The sequence below is a fragment of the Pelophylax lessonae genome (assembly GCF_965119305.1).
Source record: "Pelophylax lessonae genome assembly, chromosome: 1".
Lineage (NCBI taxonomy): Eukaryota > Metazoa > Chordata > Amphibia > Anura > Ranidae > Pelophylax > Pelophylax lessonae.
The window spans coordinates 595,969,511-595,986,137 of record NC_138768.1 but is presented as its reverse complement, the minus strand read 5'-3'; the positions used below and the strand labels follow the sequence as shown (position 1 = coordinate 595,986,137).

At 43.8% G+C, this 16,627-nt stretch overlaps 1 protein-coding gene across 1 annotated transcript in view; it reads left to right on the top strand.

Moving 5' to 3' along the window:
* Positions 1-16,627, top strand: part of LOC309555824 (alcohol dehydrogenase 1-like) — an 88,604-nt gene that overhangs the window by 18,435 nt on the left and 53,542 nt on the right. The window contains exon 2 of the mRNA XM_082257990.1: positions 6,426-6,527. Coding sequence (XP_082114116.1) covers positions 6,426-6,527 — 102 coding nt within the window. The remainder of the gene's footprint in view (positions 1-6,425; positions 6,528-16,627) is intronic.

Sequence of the window (16,627 nt, the reverse complement as noted above, 5' to 3'; positions counted from 1 at the left end):
TGAGACCGAGATTACTGAATGTGAAGACAGAATCTTGTATCAGCCTGCACAGTATCATAGGATTTCCTGATGTGGCAACACGACCTGGCATACCTCCCTTATCTATTTAGCGTTGTTTGACCCAGTGGTGAATCACTGGTCAAAACCTAAAGTGAGAGGCCATCTATAATGGTTTGTGTGGGATCACGAGCACCTACGGCATCCACTTTTTGGCACGCGTGCACTTTATGGTCACTGAAGAGACTGTGATTGCACTTAACAAAGTGTGATCTACTATTCTTGCTTCCTCCACTGGACTAGCACTGAGCACCTTATTCCCTGTTTCACGGATCTTGTATGTAATATGTGTTGTTTTTGCCAATGGGCACATTTATTTGATGCGTCACGCTAAAGTTTACACTATTTTTAAAAATAAAGTTTAATATTGTAGTAGCACTTTACACTTGGTAATTCAGTATATCTGTGTTTTTGTACATATTTTTTGCATTTATGTTAGGTATACACAGGGCCGGCACTACCTATAGGCAAGGTAGGCGCCGGCCTAGAGCGCACATCAGTTGGGGGCGCCGCATCGGTGTGCCGCTGCAGTGTTAAGCAAGCGAGCCATCCCTATCGCTACCAGTGTTTTTGCCTGTCTTCTCTCCCGCAACTACTCCTCTTCCCCCTCTCTCAGCCTTTGCAGTGATGTCAAGGGCTCGGTGCTTTCAGCCTCGGCTGTGCGGGCACTCTGAGGGTTCAGAGCGCCCTCCCGCTGGGACAACACTGTCAACATCCCTCTGCTGGAAACATACTGCATCCCCAGCCTCCCTTTAGAATCTGTGTCTTCAGATAACTGTGCAGCCCCAGCAGTAGTGAGAACAGGAGGGGAAGAGAGCCGGGACAAAACCCCTCCTTCCTTCTCCTTCCCTCGGGTAATCTGAGATGTCTGTCTGCTGTTTCTCCTCTGCTCCGTTCCCCTCCCCATGAGGCCGTCTGCACCTGTAGTGGAGCCTGTAGAACAGGCAGCATGTCCCGTCTGGTGCTGCAGCCCAGTCAGAAGAAGGCAAACCATGTGTGCAGGGGCTGAGCCGGGAACCAGGACACCAGAGGTGGCTGGAGATCACAGGAGCATTTGGAGAGTGACTGTTACCTGACCTCCTGGCCAGCGAAGGACACCAAAGAACAGCTGCATGGCGCTGGCAAGGACTCCGTGTTCTAAACAATACTGCCCACAGCCTACCAACTGCAGAAGAGAGGAGAGCCCAAATGAGATGAACGATGAAGCCAAGAAGAGGTAAGGATCAGGATGCATCCGATTTACATCAAGCTGTCTGTATGGGGGATGGGAGGGGAGGAAGGGAGTGTGAGTAGGGAAGGAAGTAGGTATCAGGTAGGTCAGTGTGTGAGTCAGGTAGGTCAGTGTGCGAGTCAGGTAGGTCAGTGTGCGAGTCAGGTAGGTCAGTGTAGGGGCCAGGTAGGTCAGTATAAGAGTGGGGTAGGTTAGAGTAGGGGGCAGGTAGGTCAGTGTAGAGGCAGGTAGGTCATATGCGTTACATGGGCAGGGCAAAGGGGGTGGAGTTAAGGGCGTAGCCAGGGGGGCGGCAAAATGAGGTTTAGCCTAGGGGTGTCAAAAATGCTTGCATCGGCCCTGGGTATACATCTATTAATGATGTGAGCACTTTACAAGTATATAAAGCAATATTTGGTTTTAATTTGCAATCGTATATAGGGCACCCATTTGCACAATTTGCATATATAATTTTTGCTTGTTGCACCTTAACTACTTGCTGACTGCCTAACGACTATTTACGTCGGCAGTCAGCCCCTCACAGGCAAAGCAACGTAGATCTACATCGCTAGCCTGTGAGGCTCTGGGGAGCGAGCGCCCGCCACCCGCTCACGGACCCCCCCCCCCCCCACGCGTGTGCCCGGCGGTCCCGATTGTCCGTTAGAGCGGGAGAAAGGCAGGCGGCTAATGTAAACAAAGCCGTCTGTCATTCTCCCCTGTGTAAGAATAGTGATCATACGGTTCTGCTATGTAGGACCGTTGATCACTGTTCTTACACCTCAAGCCACAACCAATCACAGTTAGAATCACGCCCCTAGGGACACACAACCCCTCCCTCTCAAAAAAAAGTTAACCCCTTCACTGCCAGTGTCATTTTTACAGTAACAGTGCATATGTATAGCACTGATTACTGTAGTAATGTCACTGGTAACCCCAAAAGTGTCAATCTGTCCGCCGCAATGTCACAGTCCCGCAAAAACAAATCGCAGATCGCCGCCATTACTCGTTAAAAAAAAAACAATTAAAAAAATGACAAAAATCTTTCCCTTTGTTAGTAAATGCAATAACTTTTGCGCAAATCAATCAAAATACACATTTTGCGATTTTTATTTATTTATTTATTTTTACCAAACATATGGTAAAAAAAAAATTGTCCTAAAATGTTAAAAAAATTTGATTTTTACATTTTTTTTGGGAACTTCATATAAAAAAAATTTGAAAAATATTGTTATTTTTGCAAAATTGATGCTCTTTTTTTGTTTATAGCGCATGATCAAAATATCGCACAGGTGATCAAATACCACCAAAAGAAATCTCTGTTTGTGGGGAAAAAAAGGACCTCAAAAAATAGGCCCTGGTCAGGAAGGGGGTAAAATCTTCCGGGGCTTAAGTGGTTAATTGGGATCAGTGGCGCTGTATCACTTTATTTATATATCCTTTTTATGTGCCATGATTCACATGCTTGGATATAGCTGCCACAATCATTAATATTAATTCTACTATTTTGATTTATTTTTTTTTATGAGAATTCATACTAAGGCTGCATTCACACTTGAGCGTAGCGTTTTCGCGCATTTTTTACCGAGATTTTACCGTGATTTTCAGGCGTTTGTTTCTGGCGTTTTTGGAGGCAGGCATTGACATCTATCAAAAACGCTGGTAATCAGCCCAAAAAGAAGCTCATATACTTTTTTCAGCTACAGGCGTTTTGCAAAACGCTCAGATGTGAACAGGGGCCATTTAAATGAATGGGGTTTTACTTGTTGGGCGTTTTTGGAACATTTTTTTTGAGCATTTTTTGAAGCTGAAAAACACTCAAAAATGCCCAGGTTTGAATGGAGCCTTAGTCGCGTTGATACTTTCACTTTTAGAATATTTTGCAGATCTCGCTGTCACAAAGTTTTTATAGATTTGAAAAAATAAAAAAATATTTTCCTTTTTTCTTTCTTCATTTTCCAAAACAAATGAGAGCTGCAAAATACTCGCCATGCCTCTTGGCAAATACCTTGGGTGGGTTTGTGCTATCTTGGCATTTCATGGCCTCCGAAACTGTGATAAGTAGTGGGGAATGATTCAACAATTTACGCCCTTAGAAAGCCTGAAGGCGGTGATTGGTTTTCGGGTTCCTGTACGCAGCTAGACTGCCAAAAAAGTCTCACACATGTGGTATCCCCATACTCAGGAGAAGCCGCAGAATGTATTTTCGGGTGTAATTTCACATATACTGATGGCATATTTAAGCAATATATCATTTAAATGACAACTTTGTGTAAAAAAATTATATATATATATATTTGTCATTTTCCCAAAACTTGCGGCAAAATATAAAATATTCCATAGACTCAACATTCCTCTCAGCAAATAGGGGGTCTACTTTCCAAAATGGGGTCATGGGGGGTGGGGGGGTGGGGGGTTTGCACTATCTTGACATTTCAGGGCCTCCAAAACTGTGATGGGTAGTGAGGAAGTAAAATGAGCAATTTACGCCCTTCAAAAGCCTGAAGGCGGTGATTGGTTTTTAGGGTCTAGTACACGGCTAGGCTCCCAAAAAGTCTCACACATGTGGTATCCTTGTACTCAGGAGTAGCAGTAGAATGTATTTTGGGGTGTGATTCCACATATACCCATGGCTTGTGTGAGCAGTATATCATTTAGTGACAACTTTGTGTAAAAAAAATAAAAATAAAAAATGTGTAATTTTCCTAAAACTTGTGGCAAAACATAAAATATTTCATGAACTCAGCCTGCTTCTCAGCAAATAGCTTGGGGTGTCTACTTTACAAAAAAGGGGTCATTTGGGGGGTGTTTGAACTGTCCTGGTATTTTATGCCCAATACTAGAAGCCTTTGCCACAAATCACCCACTGTTCTAACCACTTGAAGACCAAGCCTTTTCTGACACTTTGTTTACATGAAGAAAATATTAATAGACAATAACTTTGAACCCCCCAAACAATATATAGCTTTTTAAAGCATAAGCCCTACAGATTAAATTGGTGGGTGTTGTAATTTATTTTCACACAGTATTTACAAATGCAATTTATCTTAGAAAAAAAAACACTTTTTTTAAATTTAATGCACAGAAACACTATCTTGCCCATATGCCTGTTAACATATAAAAGATGATCTTATGTTGAGTACATAGATACCAAAACATGACATGTTTTAAAATTGCACACGCCTGTGCAGTGGCAACAAACTGTTCCTATTTCAAAAGCCTTTAAATGCCTTTACAGACTACCACATTAGATTTACAGAGGAGGCCTACTGCTAGAATTACTGCCCTTGATCGGACATTCATAGTGATACCTCACATGCATGGCTCAATTGCTGTTTACATACGACACGAGACCGATGCTTGCATTCGCCTTTGAGCGCAAACACTGGGGGGACAGAGGGGGGTGCTTTTATTTATTTATTTATTTTTTTAATTATTTTTATCATTTATAAATGTATAGGTACCTAGTGAGACTCACAGGTAAAAAAGCACCTGTTTGTAAAGGACTGTTTGAACCGCTACCAAAAAACTGAACTGCTAGCACTAGCAGAGATCAGGCCTAATGTTTTGTGTGCTGTGTATCAGAAGTAACAGGGATCTACTGATACTGCACTTCTTGAGGGCTGTGTGGAGGGGCTAAATGCAGGTGCTGGCAGGTGTCGGGGCTGATCCTGCTAACGCTGCATTTTGGGAACACTATACTATATTATTGGGGATGCTAGTATAGTTCTGATCTGATCAAATCTATTCATCCATTCAGACACTATACTAGTAATGGAAGTGTTTAGTGTGTGTGTGTATGTGTGTGTCACTGGCAATCAAAGAGTTAAACTGTATTACTAAATATGTGGTGGGCAATCTGACTCTATCCTGGATTGACGCTAACTAACACTGACATCACCCGTGACAGAAATACAGTGATCAGAAAAAAGATCTGTACACTGTAATAATGACACTGTAATAATGACACTGTACCAGGGCAGTGAAGGGGTTAACTGGGGGATTATCAGGGGGTTAAAACTTTTTTAGGGAATATATGACGGGTAAAAAATTTGGGGGAGCATACCCATGTATTTCTAAAGCTGGGAGTATTCTCTCCAAGGGTTAGAAAGGCCGGATTCATCTCTTTTTCATGGATAGTGTAGGACCCACTGATAATGGGGTACTTTGACGCAGTAGTGGGCTTGAGCACGATATGGCCATATGGTGGGACCAAATCCCCATTTTTATTTATGGATTGTCTTCAGATTTGGCAGTAATTTCTTTTGCATTTGCGCGCTATTCTTTTTTAAATATATGACGGGTACCCTAAACCTATCTGGGACTGACGCTAACTACCGCTAACTGCTGCTCACACTAACTGAAGTCACCAGTGACACTAATACAGTGATCCGTAAAATATCTGTACACTGTATATAGTGATACTGTGACAGGGAGTGAAAGGGTTAACTGAGGGGTGATCAGGGGGTGAAATATGTGCCTATGTATACTGGTGTCAGTGTAGTGCTTGTGTATACACAGTAGATGCTCTCCCCTCACTCGCTGGAACCGAAAAGGACACCAGAAGGGGAGACTGCATCTTTTCTTGTGCCTGTGTTTACATGCCACAGGCATAGGATGTTCTGTGATTCTCCAGAACGGATTGGCTGGTCCAGGCCTTAAACCATTGGGCACACACAAATGTATTGTTTGGACTGGATGCTAAACAGGCAGTACAGTAAGCGCCGGTTCACATAGGAGCGAAGCTACTTTCAGGGGCGACCTCCAGAGATCGCGGTGCGAGCAGCGCGCCGCGACCTCGGAGCGGCCGCCACGGACTTCATAACATTGAAGTCTATGGCGGTCGCCTCCTGGTCGCCCCAAAGAAGCTCCGGACCCTTTTTCTAGGTCGGAGCGACTTGTGTCGCTCCTATTAGAACGGGTCCGCAGCTTTCCTATGGGAGGCGACCTGCGGCGACCTGTGAGGCGACCAGGTCGCCTCACAGGTCACCCTAGTGTGAACCGGGGCTTAAGACAAGCCATGTTATGGTCATAAATTGTTTTGCCCTTATAATTGCTATAATGTTTACAATATGTCTATGACCTATATCAACATCCAGTTACTTGTACCTCCTAGTTAACTTTATTTATTATGGTTATTTTCACATATTCTATATTCTAGGTCATCAAATGCAAGGCTGCTGTATTGTGGGAGCCACACAAACCTCTTAGTATTGAAGAGATTGAAGTTGCTCCACCAAAGGCTCATGAAGTCCGGATAAAGGTAAAAACGATTGTTTTTTTTTTTGGGGGGGGGGGGTCAATTATTTTGAGATTTTATTATATTATATGTTTGATGCTCATCATTTTTTTAAAGAACAATTCAGCACTTTTAAAAATTCTTATATAATTGAGAATCTGTACACTGGTAGCCCTGGGACTGGATTAAGCCTATGGTAGATACTGAGGCTGTGGTTTTCAGCTCCAGGGGCATTTTTCCCTTAAAGTGTTTGTAACCCTATTAAATATATATATATATATATATATATATATATATATATATATATATATATATATATATATCCTGTTCCTCCAAAAAACAAAACAAAATTAATTGGACTGGCACATGAAGGAACATATTTAAGGTATAAATATATCAATTCAATTTCATTATCGAAGTCCCCATGGGTCAACGCGTTTCTCAGTTTTGATTCTTCAGGATAAATAGAGGAAAGTTGCAGAAGTAACTAAACAGGAACCCAAATAATTTGTAATCCTTACCACTATTAAACATATACAGTACATTTATGAACATTTGGAAAAAAATCTATGGTCCACATCTCGAGTATGCAGATGTGGCAAACATGCAGAAAACTCCCAGAGCAGGCACAACACAAAAAGGAATACAAAGAGAGAGCGGCAGCCAGGATCAGATATACTTATATCAAGAGTATGGGATATATCATGAACAGTGGTTTAACTACTTGACAATTTTAAAAGAATAAATGCAATAGTCCATTCATTCTCACATTCAGAATAAGGTTTAGAAAACAATAACCCTAATAATCAACATGGAGCACATAACTATGGAGGGGGGGGGGGGGTGTAAGATGACCACAAACCTATCAAGAACATTGTGACTTCCTAGGAATACATAAATGCCAAGTAGATGTATAGACCTAATAAAATAACATATATACCATTACTTCTGGGTAGATATGGACCAAATAACCCCCAATTTTGTTCGCAGCAAAACTCTCGAACATCTCAAAGTTTGGACCTGAACCACGAACCATATTAAAATTTTTTTTTTACAGGAGCAGGGATTTTCATAATGCTTAACCTGGAAAAATAAAAAATTCCTTTAAATATAGTGCCTGGGGGGGGGGGGGGTCCCCGGGGGGTCCCCTTAGTCTGCCTGTAAAGAGGCACATCTGTACCGTGTATAAAACCTGCTGCAGAAAAACTGACACATTTGAAGAAAAAGAAATGACATTCAAATTGATATTCCCGCCTGTAAGCTTTCAAACCAATGCCGGCAATAAAAAACGACTTGGATGCCCCCCCCCATACATACCAGGCCCTTGGGGTCTGGTATGGATTTTAGGTGGAACACAATGCTAAAATATGAAAAAAAAAGTGTGGTCCCCCCCCCCCCAAAAAAAAATACATACCCAAACATTATCTGATCATACAGCCTGGCAGGCAAGGAAAGGGGGGCCTCTTCCCCACAACCCTGGGCATTGGTTGTGGGCGTCAGAGGGCAGGGGGCTTATTGGAACAAATGGGCCCCCAGATACCACCCCTCCCCCACATGTGAATGAGTACATTGTACCCCTACTCATTCACCAAAAAAAAAAAGAAAAAAACAGTTTTTGACAATTCCATTATTAAAAATAAAAAAACAATGTCCCTTGATGTAGATCCATCATCAATCACAACGCCTGCCACACAACCAGATCTGAAAAAAAACAAGAAAAAAAGCTCTGCTCGCGACAAAGGCTACAGCCATCTGCTTGCACCGCCGTGTGACAGTTCTTAAATAGGTGAGGGGAGGGGCCCCCTGGTGATGTCACCTGATGGTGCCGCCCCCTTGTGACCTCACCAAGCCAGTATGCACTATGCATATGCGGTATGCATCATGCATGGTATGACCCAGTATGCATTACTAAGGATTGCACAAAACTGTTTTGATCTGCACATATTGGACTTTATTGTATACATGAGACTTGCACATTTAGGATTGCACATGTAAAGACTGGTAATTTATGTTGAGCAAGCACAGTTTATTATTTAATTTTGCTAATGCTACAGTATATTTCCTCAATGTCAATGGTGACTAAAAAACAGCCTATAGGAACAGTCTCAACTTGTCGGATGTATCCTGTACATAGGACAGTAGGACGGTGACACAAGGGGTTTATAATTTTGAGTTGCTCTTTTGTGTAGCATGAGTTAAAAATGCACAGATATTCAGGCTTGTTTGTACAGGCGGAAATTTGATCTAGTGAGCTATTGGCACATTGCCTAGAAAATGATGGTAGTTAGGCTTTTTTACTTTCAGAGAATTTGATGCTGGTAAGCAGTCCCTAGTTGTATATTTAGGTGAGTAAAACGCCATCTTGAGGGTTAAGTGGGTCCTGCGGGCTTCTCGTGGCTTATGTATTTTGATTGATACACATATTGGAGATTCCTGAGATTGATTATTAATTTAGAGTGTCAGATGGGTTAATGCCTGTGTCTACTTGTAGGCTAAGCGGTGTTACCACAGTTTTTACAAACCATAGGATTTCACTTTTCAATAACTAGAAGTAAGGATATATATTCTTTTATTAGGCCCATACATTTACTTGCCATTGATGTATTCCTATGAAGTCACCATGCTCTTGATGGGTTTGTGGTAATTTTACACACCCCCCCCCCCCATAGTAGTTACATGCTCCATGTCATTTATTAAGGCTATTGTTTTCTAAACGCTATCCTGAATGTGAGTCTTAATGGACTATTGCAGTTATCTTTTTAAATTTGGGGTGTAGTTAAACCACAATTCATGATATATCCCATACTCTGGATCTAAATAGAGCTGTTCTGGGTTGCCGCTCTCTTTTTCCTCTTTGTTGTCTCAGGTGCCTGCCCTGGGAGTTTTCTGCATGTTAACCACATCTGAATATTTGTGGTGCTGACCATTGATTTTCCCTAAATGTTTTTATATGTTTAAAAGTAGTAAGGATTGTTAATGATTTTTTTTCTGATTAGTTACCACTGCAACCTGCACATGACTTCTCTCCACAGGCTATTAAAGCTATTAGAGGAAAGGGAAGGAAGAGAGAGGTGCCAAGCAGCTGCTGGTGCAGTAGATTATATTAAATGAAATGTCATAAAAACAATATGTATTGCACTCACAAATGTCAGTGGTAGGGATATCGGGATATCAACAGTCTTGGTGAAGTCCACTGTCAGCATCCCAATCCAAGCTGCTAGTCCAGACTATGAGGAAACCAAAAAGAAACAAACAAATCACCGCTCTGAAAGCAGCCAGCTGAGCTGGATGGATCCCGAACAGCTGTGGCAGTCCTGCAGGAATGGGTGCTCACCAAGGTCCGCAACCTGAGAAGTCCATGTAAGTAGAAAAGAAAGTGGCACTTCCAGACCCGTTTTCACACCTTGTGCTTATTCAATTATTAAGCACAAGGTGTGAAACGCGTCTGCTGTCCAGTTTGTCTTGTGTTCCTGTCCGATGTTGTACCTTTTGATTTGAAGAAAAACTCAAGTTTCCAAGTTCCTGGGTCTGGAAGTGCCACTTACATAGTCCAGACTATCAGTCAGGGCACTGTCTGCAGCAGAGGCTCACAAAGACCCAGCATCCCTGCCAGTATTTTACATGGCCACAGGAATTTTGCAAAGGCATTTGATACATTTCCCCTCAGACATTTACTGTACAAACTAAGGTACGTAGGTATGGACAATAGAGGGAGTACCTGGATTAAAGCTGGCTTCAGGGGCAAGTCCAAAGGGTGGTGATAATTGGGGAGTACTCAAAATGGTCTGGTGTGGAAAGAGGGGTCCCCAAAGGATCTGTCCTGGGACCAGTCCAATTTTATTTATTCATAAACGACCTGGAGGATGGGATAAACAGCTCAATCTCCATATTTGTGGACAATACTAAATCAAGCAGGGCAACAATTTCTACACAAGATGTGCAAACCTTACAAGAAGACTTGAACAAAATAATGGGGTGGGCATCTACATGGCAAATCAGGTTTAACGTTGAAAAATGTAAGGTATTACATTTGGGTGCCAGAAATACAAATGCAAGTTACTCACTAGGGGGAGAGCCTTTTGGCGAATCCAAGATGGAAAGGACCCGGGGGTCCTAGTAGACGACAAGCTCAGCAATGGCATGCAATGTCAAGCTGCTGCAAGAAAAGCCAACAGAATATTGGCATGTATTAACCACTTTAACTCCGCTCACTGTGCCTCTACTGCGGCACAGTGGCTCGTTATCGTCCAGCGATGTAGACCTACGTTGCTGGACTCCTCCCCCTGTAGGCGGCGCTCCCGCTGTTTTCATTCACAGTGGGAGTCGGGCCAGGGGAGGAGCAGCGGCGATCGACGCTGCTCTTCCCCGATCGTCGGGGAATCTAGTTTGGAGATCCGCCCGCCTGTGTAAACAGAGCGGGCAGATCTCCTAAGTGACAGGGAGTGACAGATCGGAGTGTTCAGCATAGCTGAACATCCGATCTGTCCCTCACTCACTCAGTCACCTCCCCCCACACACGTCAGTAAGCACCAGGCATACATTAACCCCTCCCTCTCCAATAAAATTAACCCCTTCCCTGCCAGTGTCATTTTTACAGTAACCGTGCATATTTATAGCACTGATTACTGCAGTAATGTCACTGGTACCCCCAAAAGTGTCAAAAATGTCAGTCAAGGGTCCGATCTGTCCGCCGCAATGTCGCAGTCCCGCAAAAAAAATCGCAGATCGCCGCCATTACTCGTTAAAAAAAAAAAAAAACACCAAAAATGACAGAAATCTTTCCCTTAGTTAGTAAACGCAATAACTTTTGCGCAAACCAATCAAAATACGCTTATTGTGATTTTTTTTTTTTATCAAACATAGGTAGCAGAAAACAAATTGGCCAAAAATTTTTAAAAAATTTGATTTTTACATTTTTTTGGGGGGAATTTCATATAAAAAAATGTTAAAAATATTGTTATTTTTTCAAAATAAACGCTCTTTTTTTTGTTTATAGCGCAAAAAGTAAAAATCGCACAGGTGATCAAATACCACCAAAAGAAAGCTCTGTTTGTGGGAAAAAAGGACGTAAATTTCGTTTGGGTAAATTGCACGACCGCGCAATTGTCAGTTAAAGTCGCACAGCGCCGAATCGCAAAAAGTGGCCTGGACGTAAGACAGCAAAATCCTCCGGTGGTAAAGTGGTTAAAAAGGGGATTCACTCCAGAGATAAAACAATAATTCTCCCACTCTACAAGATTCTGGTCCGGCCGCATCTCGAGTATGCCGTCCAGTTCTGGGCACCGGTCCTTTAGGAAGGATGTGGAGAGAGTCCAGAGAAGGGCAACAAAGCTAATAAATGGACTGGAGGGTCTCGGCTATGAGGAAAGACTACAAGCATTGAACTTATTCCTTCTGGAGAAGAAACGCTTAAGGGGATATGATATCAATGTACAATGTACTGGTGACCCTAACATAGGAAACAAACTATTCAGCAAAAGGAAATATAAAAGTACTCACAGCTATTTGCTAAAATTAAAAGAAAAGTGGTTTAACCTTAAACTGCGTAAAGGGTTCTATACCGTTAGAGAGGTAAGGATGTGGAGTTCTCTTCCACAAGCAGTGGTGTCAGCGGGGAGCATCGATAGTTTCAAAAAACTATTAGATGGGCACCTTAACGACCACAACATACAGGGGTATACACACACACACTTATTATAGGTTGAACTGGATAGACTGGTGTCTTTTTTTAAACCTCACCAACTTTGTAACTATGTAAGGCATATGCTCCAGCGAACATACTATGCGTGAGGAAGCACGAGGATGAGTACTGGTGCACAGCTATTTACAGTTCTGGCCTGGACCGGCGTCAAATGGCCTTTATAAGGCAGCCAGTCATCCTCTGTGATTGCTGGTTGATCTTTGGCTCTCTAGTGCGGTTTGTTCCTGTGAAAACCCCTGCATCTGTATATAGCTGTTACAGACTCGGCTTACCTCTAGACCTGTCTTCTGTCTGCCTCCTGATCAAACCTTGGTTTGTTTAACACACTGTCTGTTTCTGCTCTTCTGTGTATGACCCTGGAAATACTCCTGACCACGCTCACTCTTCTCCACACCCCGTGCCTGACCTCGGCTTTGAACTGGACCCCATACTGACTTCTGCTCAGCTTGAGTCCTGCTTCTTCCCACAGGCACCACCTGTCTGCAAACACTATCCTGGTGTCTCATCTGAATATCTGGAAGTCTCATCTGACAACACTCTAGTCAGAACATCTCTGCAAGTAGTTCCAGCAGGCGACCCATGCTCCTCTGAGCCTGACTCCTCCTGTTCCACATTCAGGGGAGTCTGGGGCTTAGCTGCAAGGGAAGCCCACTTACCATTGGCCTCCAACACCAGGTACATGATACTATTTGAGAACTCATCTGACAGTTCACAAGAGCTTCCCGCGGCTTTCTGTATCCTTGTACTGGCTTCCTCAAGAGCTTCAGTGATCACAACAACTTGCTTCAGGAGACTGCTGGCAGTGGACTTTCCCAAGGCTGTTGATATGCCTATCACTCTGTAAGGTTTGTGAGTACAATACATATTGTTTTTATGACATTTCATTAAATAAAATCTACTGCACCAGGGGCTGCTTGGTGCCTCTCTCTTCCTTCTCTTTCCTCTATTGTAGTGGTTGGGTTCCCAGCCTGTTTGAAGAGGCAGCCTCATTCAGTCAACTGAAGCAGTTCATTAATTAGCTTAGAGACTAGTGATGAGCCGAACACCCCCCGGTTTGGTTCGCACCAGAACACCGCAAATGGAGGAAAAGTTTGTTCGAACGAACGAAACCCATTGAAGTCTATGGGACTCTAACCTCGAAAATCAAATGGCCTCATTTTGAAGGCTTAAACGCAAGTTATTGCCCCAAAAAAGTGCATGGGGGTCCGGGTACTGACCTGGGGAACATGTAGCAATGAAAAAAAAGTTTTTAAAGACGATCGTTATTAAAGGAGCACTTATTTACTGATTTTAATAAAGGCTTAAAGTGAAACTAATAAAAATGAAAAATTTCAATTATCGTGCCTAGGGGGTCCCCTGAATGTGCCTGTAAAGTAGTGCATCTCTACGATGTATGTAGCCTGCTGCAGAAATACTGACATTTCTAAAGCAAAAAATGTCATATACAAATATACATCCAAATTTCAAATCGCATGTACTTGTCATACAGGTGCAGAAAAATTGGGCCCTGGTTGTTGGTGGTGCCTGAACACCCCAACCCCTCACAGTTACTCTTGCTGGGCACAGGGACAGGCCCTGCTGCTAAAAATTCTATACAAATTTGAAATTGCATGTATTATACAGGTTCCAAAAATTGGGCCTTTGGTGTTGGTGGTGCTTGAACACCGTAACCCCTCACAGTTACTCTTGCTGGGTGCAGGAATGGGACCTGCTGGTAAGAATTCCATACCAATTTGAAATTGGCAAAGATCAAGTCTTGTATGTGTTCTTATCAGTGATGCAGTGGGGGCACTGCTGTTATCTGACCTGGCTAAGGTTGGGTGGCTGCTATGCAAACTGGCTGGAGTGATGGGGACCTGGAAGGTTAGTATCGACAGAAACTGAAATTGGGCCTTGGTTGTTGTTGGTGCCTGAAAACCGCAACCCCTCGCAGTTACTCTTGCTGGGCGCAGGAATGGGACCTGCTGGTAAGAATTCCATACAAATTTAAAATTGCATGTTCTATACAGGTGCCAAAAATTGGGTCTTTGCTGTTGGTGGTGCCTGAACACCGTGACCAAGGCCTCGCAGTTACTGTTGCTGGGCGCAGAAACGGGACCTGCTAGTAAGAATACCATACAAATTTTAAATTGCATGTACTATACAAGTGCCAAAAATTGGGCCTTTGCTGTTGGTGGTGCCTGAACACCGTACCCAAGCCCTCGCAGTTACTCTTGCTAGGTGCAGGAATGGGACCTGCTGGTAAGAATACCATACAAATTTGAAATTGGATGTACTATACACGTGCCAAAAATTGGACCTTTGCTGTTGGTGGTGCCTGAACACCGTAACCAAGTCCTCGCAGTTACTCTTGCTGGGCGCAGGAACCGGACCTGCTGGTAAGAATTTCATACAAATTTGAAATTGCATGTACTTGTCATACAGGTGCAAAAATATTGGGCCTTTGGTGTTGGTTGTGCCTGAACACCGTAACCCTTCACAGTTAGCAGGGCACAGGGACAGGCCCTGCTATTAAAAATTACATACGACATTTAAATTGTATGCACCTGTCATACAAGTGCAGAAAAATTAGGCCTTGGGAGTTGGTAGTGAACTAAACCAAAAACATTGTTGGAAGCTAGCAGAATCAAGGTAGAGAAATAGGATAGGCAGCATACGCAGTCTTCAAGGGATGGCAGACCCATAGCAAATTCAATCAGTTACATCACCATCAGGGGCTTGATGGCTCTTGTTGATCCAGGACTGGTTCATTTTGATAAAAGTCAGCTGGTCAACAGAGTCTGTGGACAAACGCACTCTTTTGTCCATCACAAAACCTCCAGCAGCACTAAACGTCCGTTCGGAAAGCACGCTGGAAGCAGGACAGGCCAGTAGCTCCATTGCATATTGAGCAAGTTCTGCCCATTGGTCCATCCTCAAGACCCAGTAACCCAGTGGATGCTCAGCTGGAAAAGTCTCCAAGTCTGCTCTTGTGCCTAGAAAATTATGAACCATATGTTGGAGACACTGCCGATGGTTGCTTAAACCTGACAGCCCTGGGTGCTGCTGAGGACTAAAGAACTGTTTAAAGGCATCGGTCAGCCAACCGCCTTCTCCACCGCTCCTCCTTTGGCTGAACGATGCATCAGAAACACATCCAGAGAAGTTGGTACACAAATTTAGTTGCAAGTCCACCTCAAGATGTTTCATTCCTCTGCTCCCTCTGCGAAGGCAGGATGAGCTCTGCAACTTTACCCTTGTAACGTGGATCAAAAAGGATTGCCAACCAGTAATTATCCCTTTCCTTGATGCACAAATCCTCGGGTCCTTTCTCAGGCTTTGCAGAATGAAGGAGCCCCTGCAACGTAAGTTGGAGGGGGCATGAGCTTCTGAGTCCTCTGGGTCACTAAGGATGACATTGTCAGCAGGAGCAACCTCTCCCCAACCATGTACAACTCCTGGGGTTTCTGGGGAATCCAAACCATCCCTTGAAGACTGCTGTATGCTATCCTCTACATCCATGCTGACGACATCCTCCTCCTGTGTGTTTTGTGCCCCTGCAGGAATGATATCTGCATAAAGGGGGACTTGTGAGGAAAGGAGGTCCTCCTCTTCCTGCCGCTGTTCTGCCTCAAATGCCCTGTCCATGATTTCATGCAGCGTGTGCTCCAGCAGGTAGACTAGAGGGATAGTGTCACTGATGCATGCATCGTCCCGGCTCACCATCCTTGTGGCCTCCTCAAATGGTGACAGGATGATGCATGCATCCTTTATCAAAAGCCACGCTCCCCTGACCCTGCCCTTGTGCCATACTTACACAGGTACTCATTGATGGCCCTCTGCTGCATGTGCAGCCACTGCAGCATTGCCAATGTTGAGTTCCACCTGGTGTGCATGTCACAAATGAGGCAGTTGGTGGGCAGGTTGAATTCCCGTTGAATGTCAGATAAGCGAGCACTGGCATTGAATGAACGGCGGAAATGGCCACAGACTTTTCTGGCCTGCCTCGGGAGATCTTGGAAGCCTGGGTATCTGCTCAAGAAATGCTGCACCACCAGATTCACAACATGTGCCAAGCATGGAACATGTGTCAAGTATCCCTGTCGGAGTACGGAGAGAAGGTTGGTGCCATTTTCGCATACAACCATTCCTGGCTCAAGCTGTCATGGTGTCAACCATCTCTGAGCCTGCCCCTGCAGAGCTGACAGAATCTCTGTACCGGTGTGACTCCTATCCCCTAGACAGACCAATTGAAGCACAGCATGGCATCTTTTAGCCTGACTGCTTACGTAGCCCCTTGAATGCTTAGGGAACATTGCTGCTTCAGAGGACAATTGAGCAGAAGAGGACATGGAGAAGGAGGAGGGAGGGGGTGGTAGAGTAGCCAGATGTGGCAGAACCAGTACCAGCTTTTTGGAGGCGTGGTGGCAAAACAAGCTGCAAC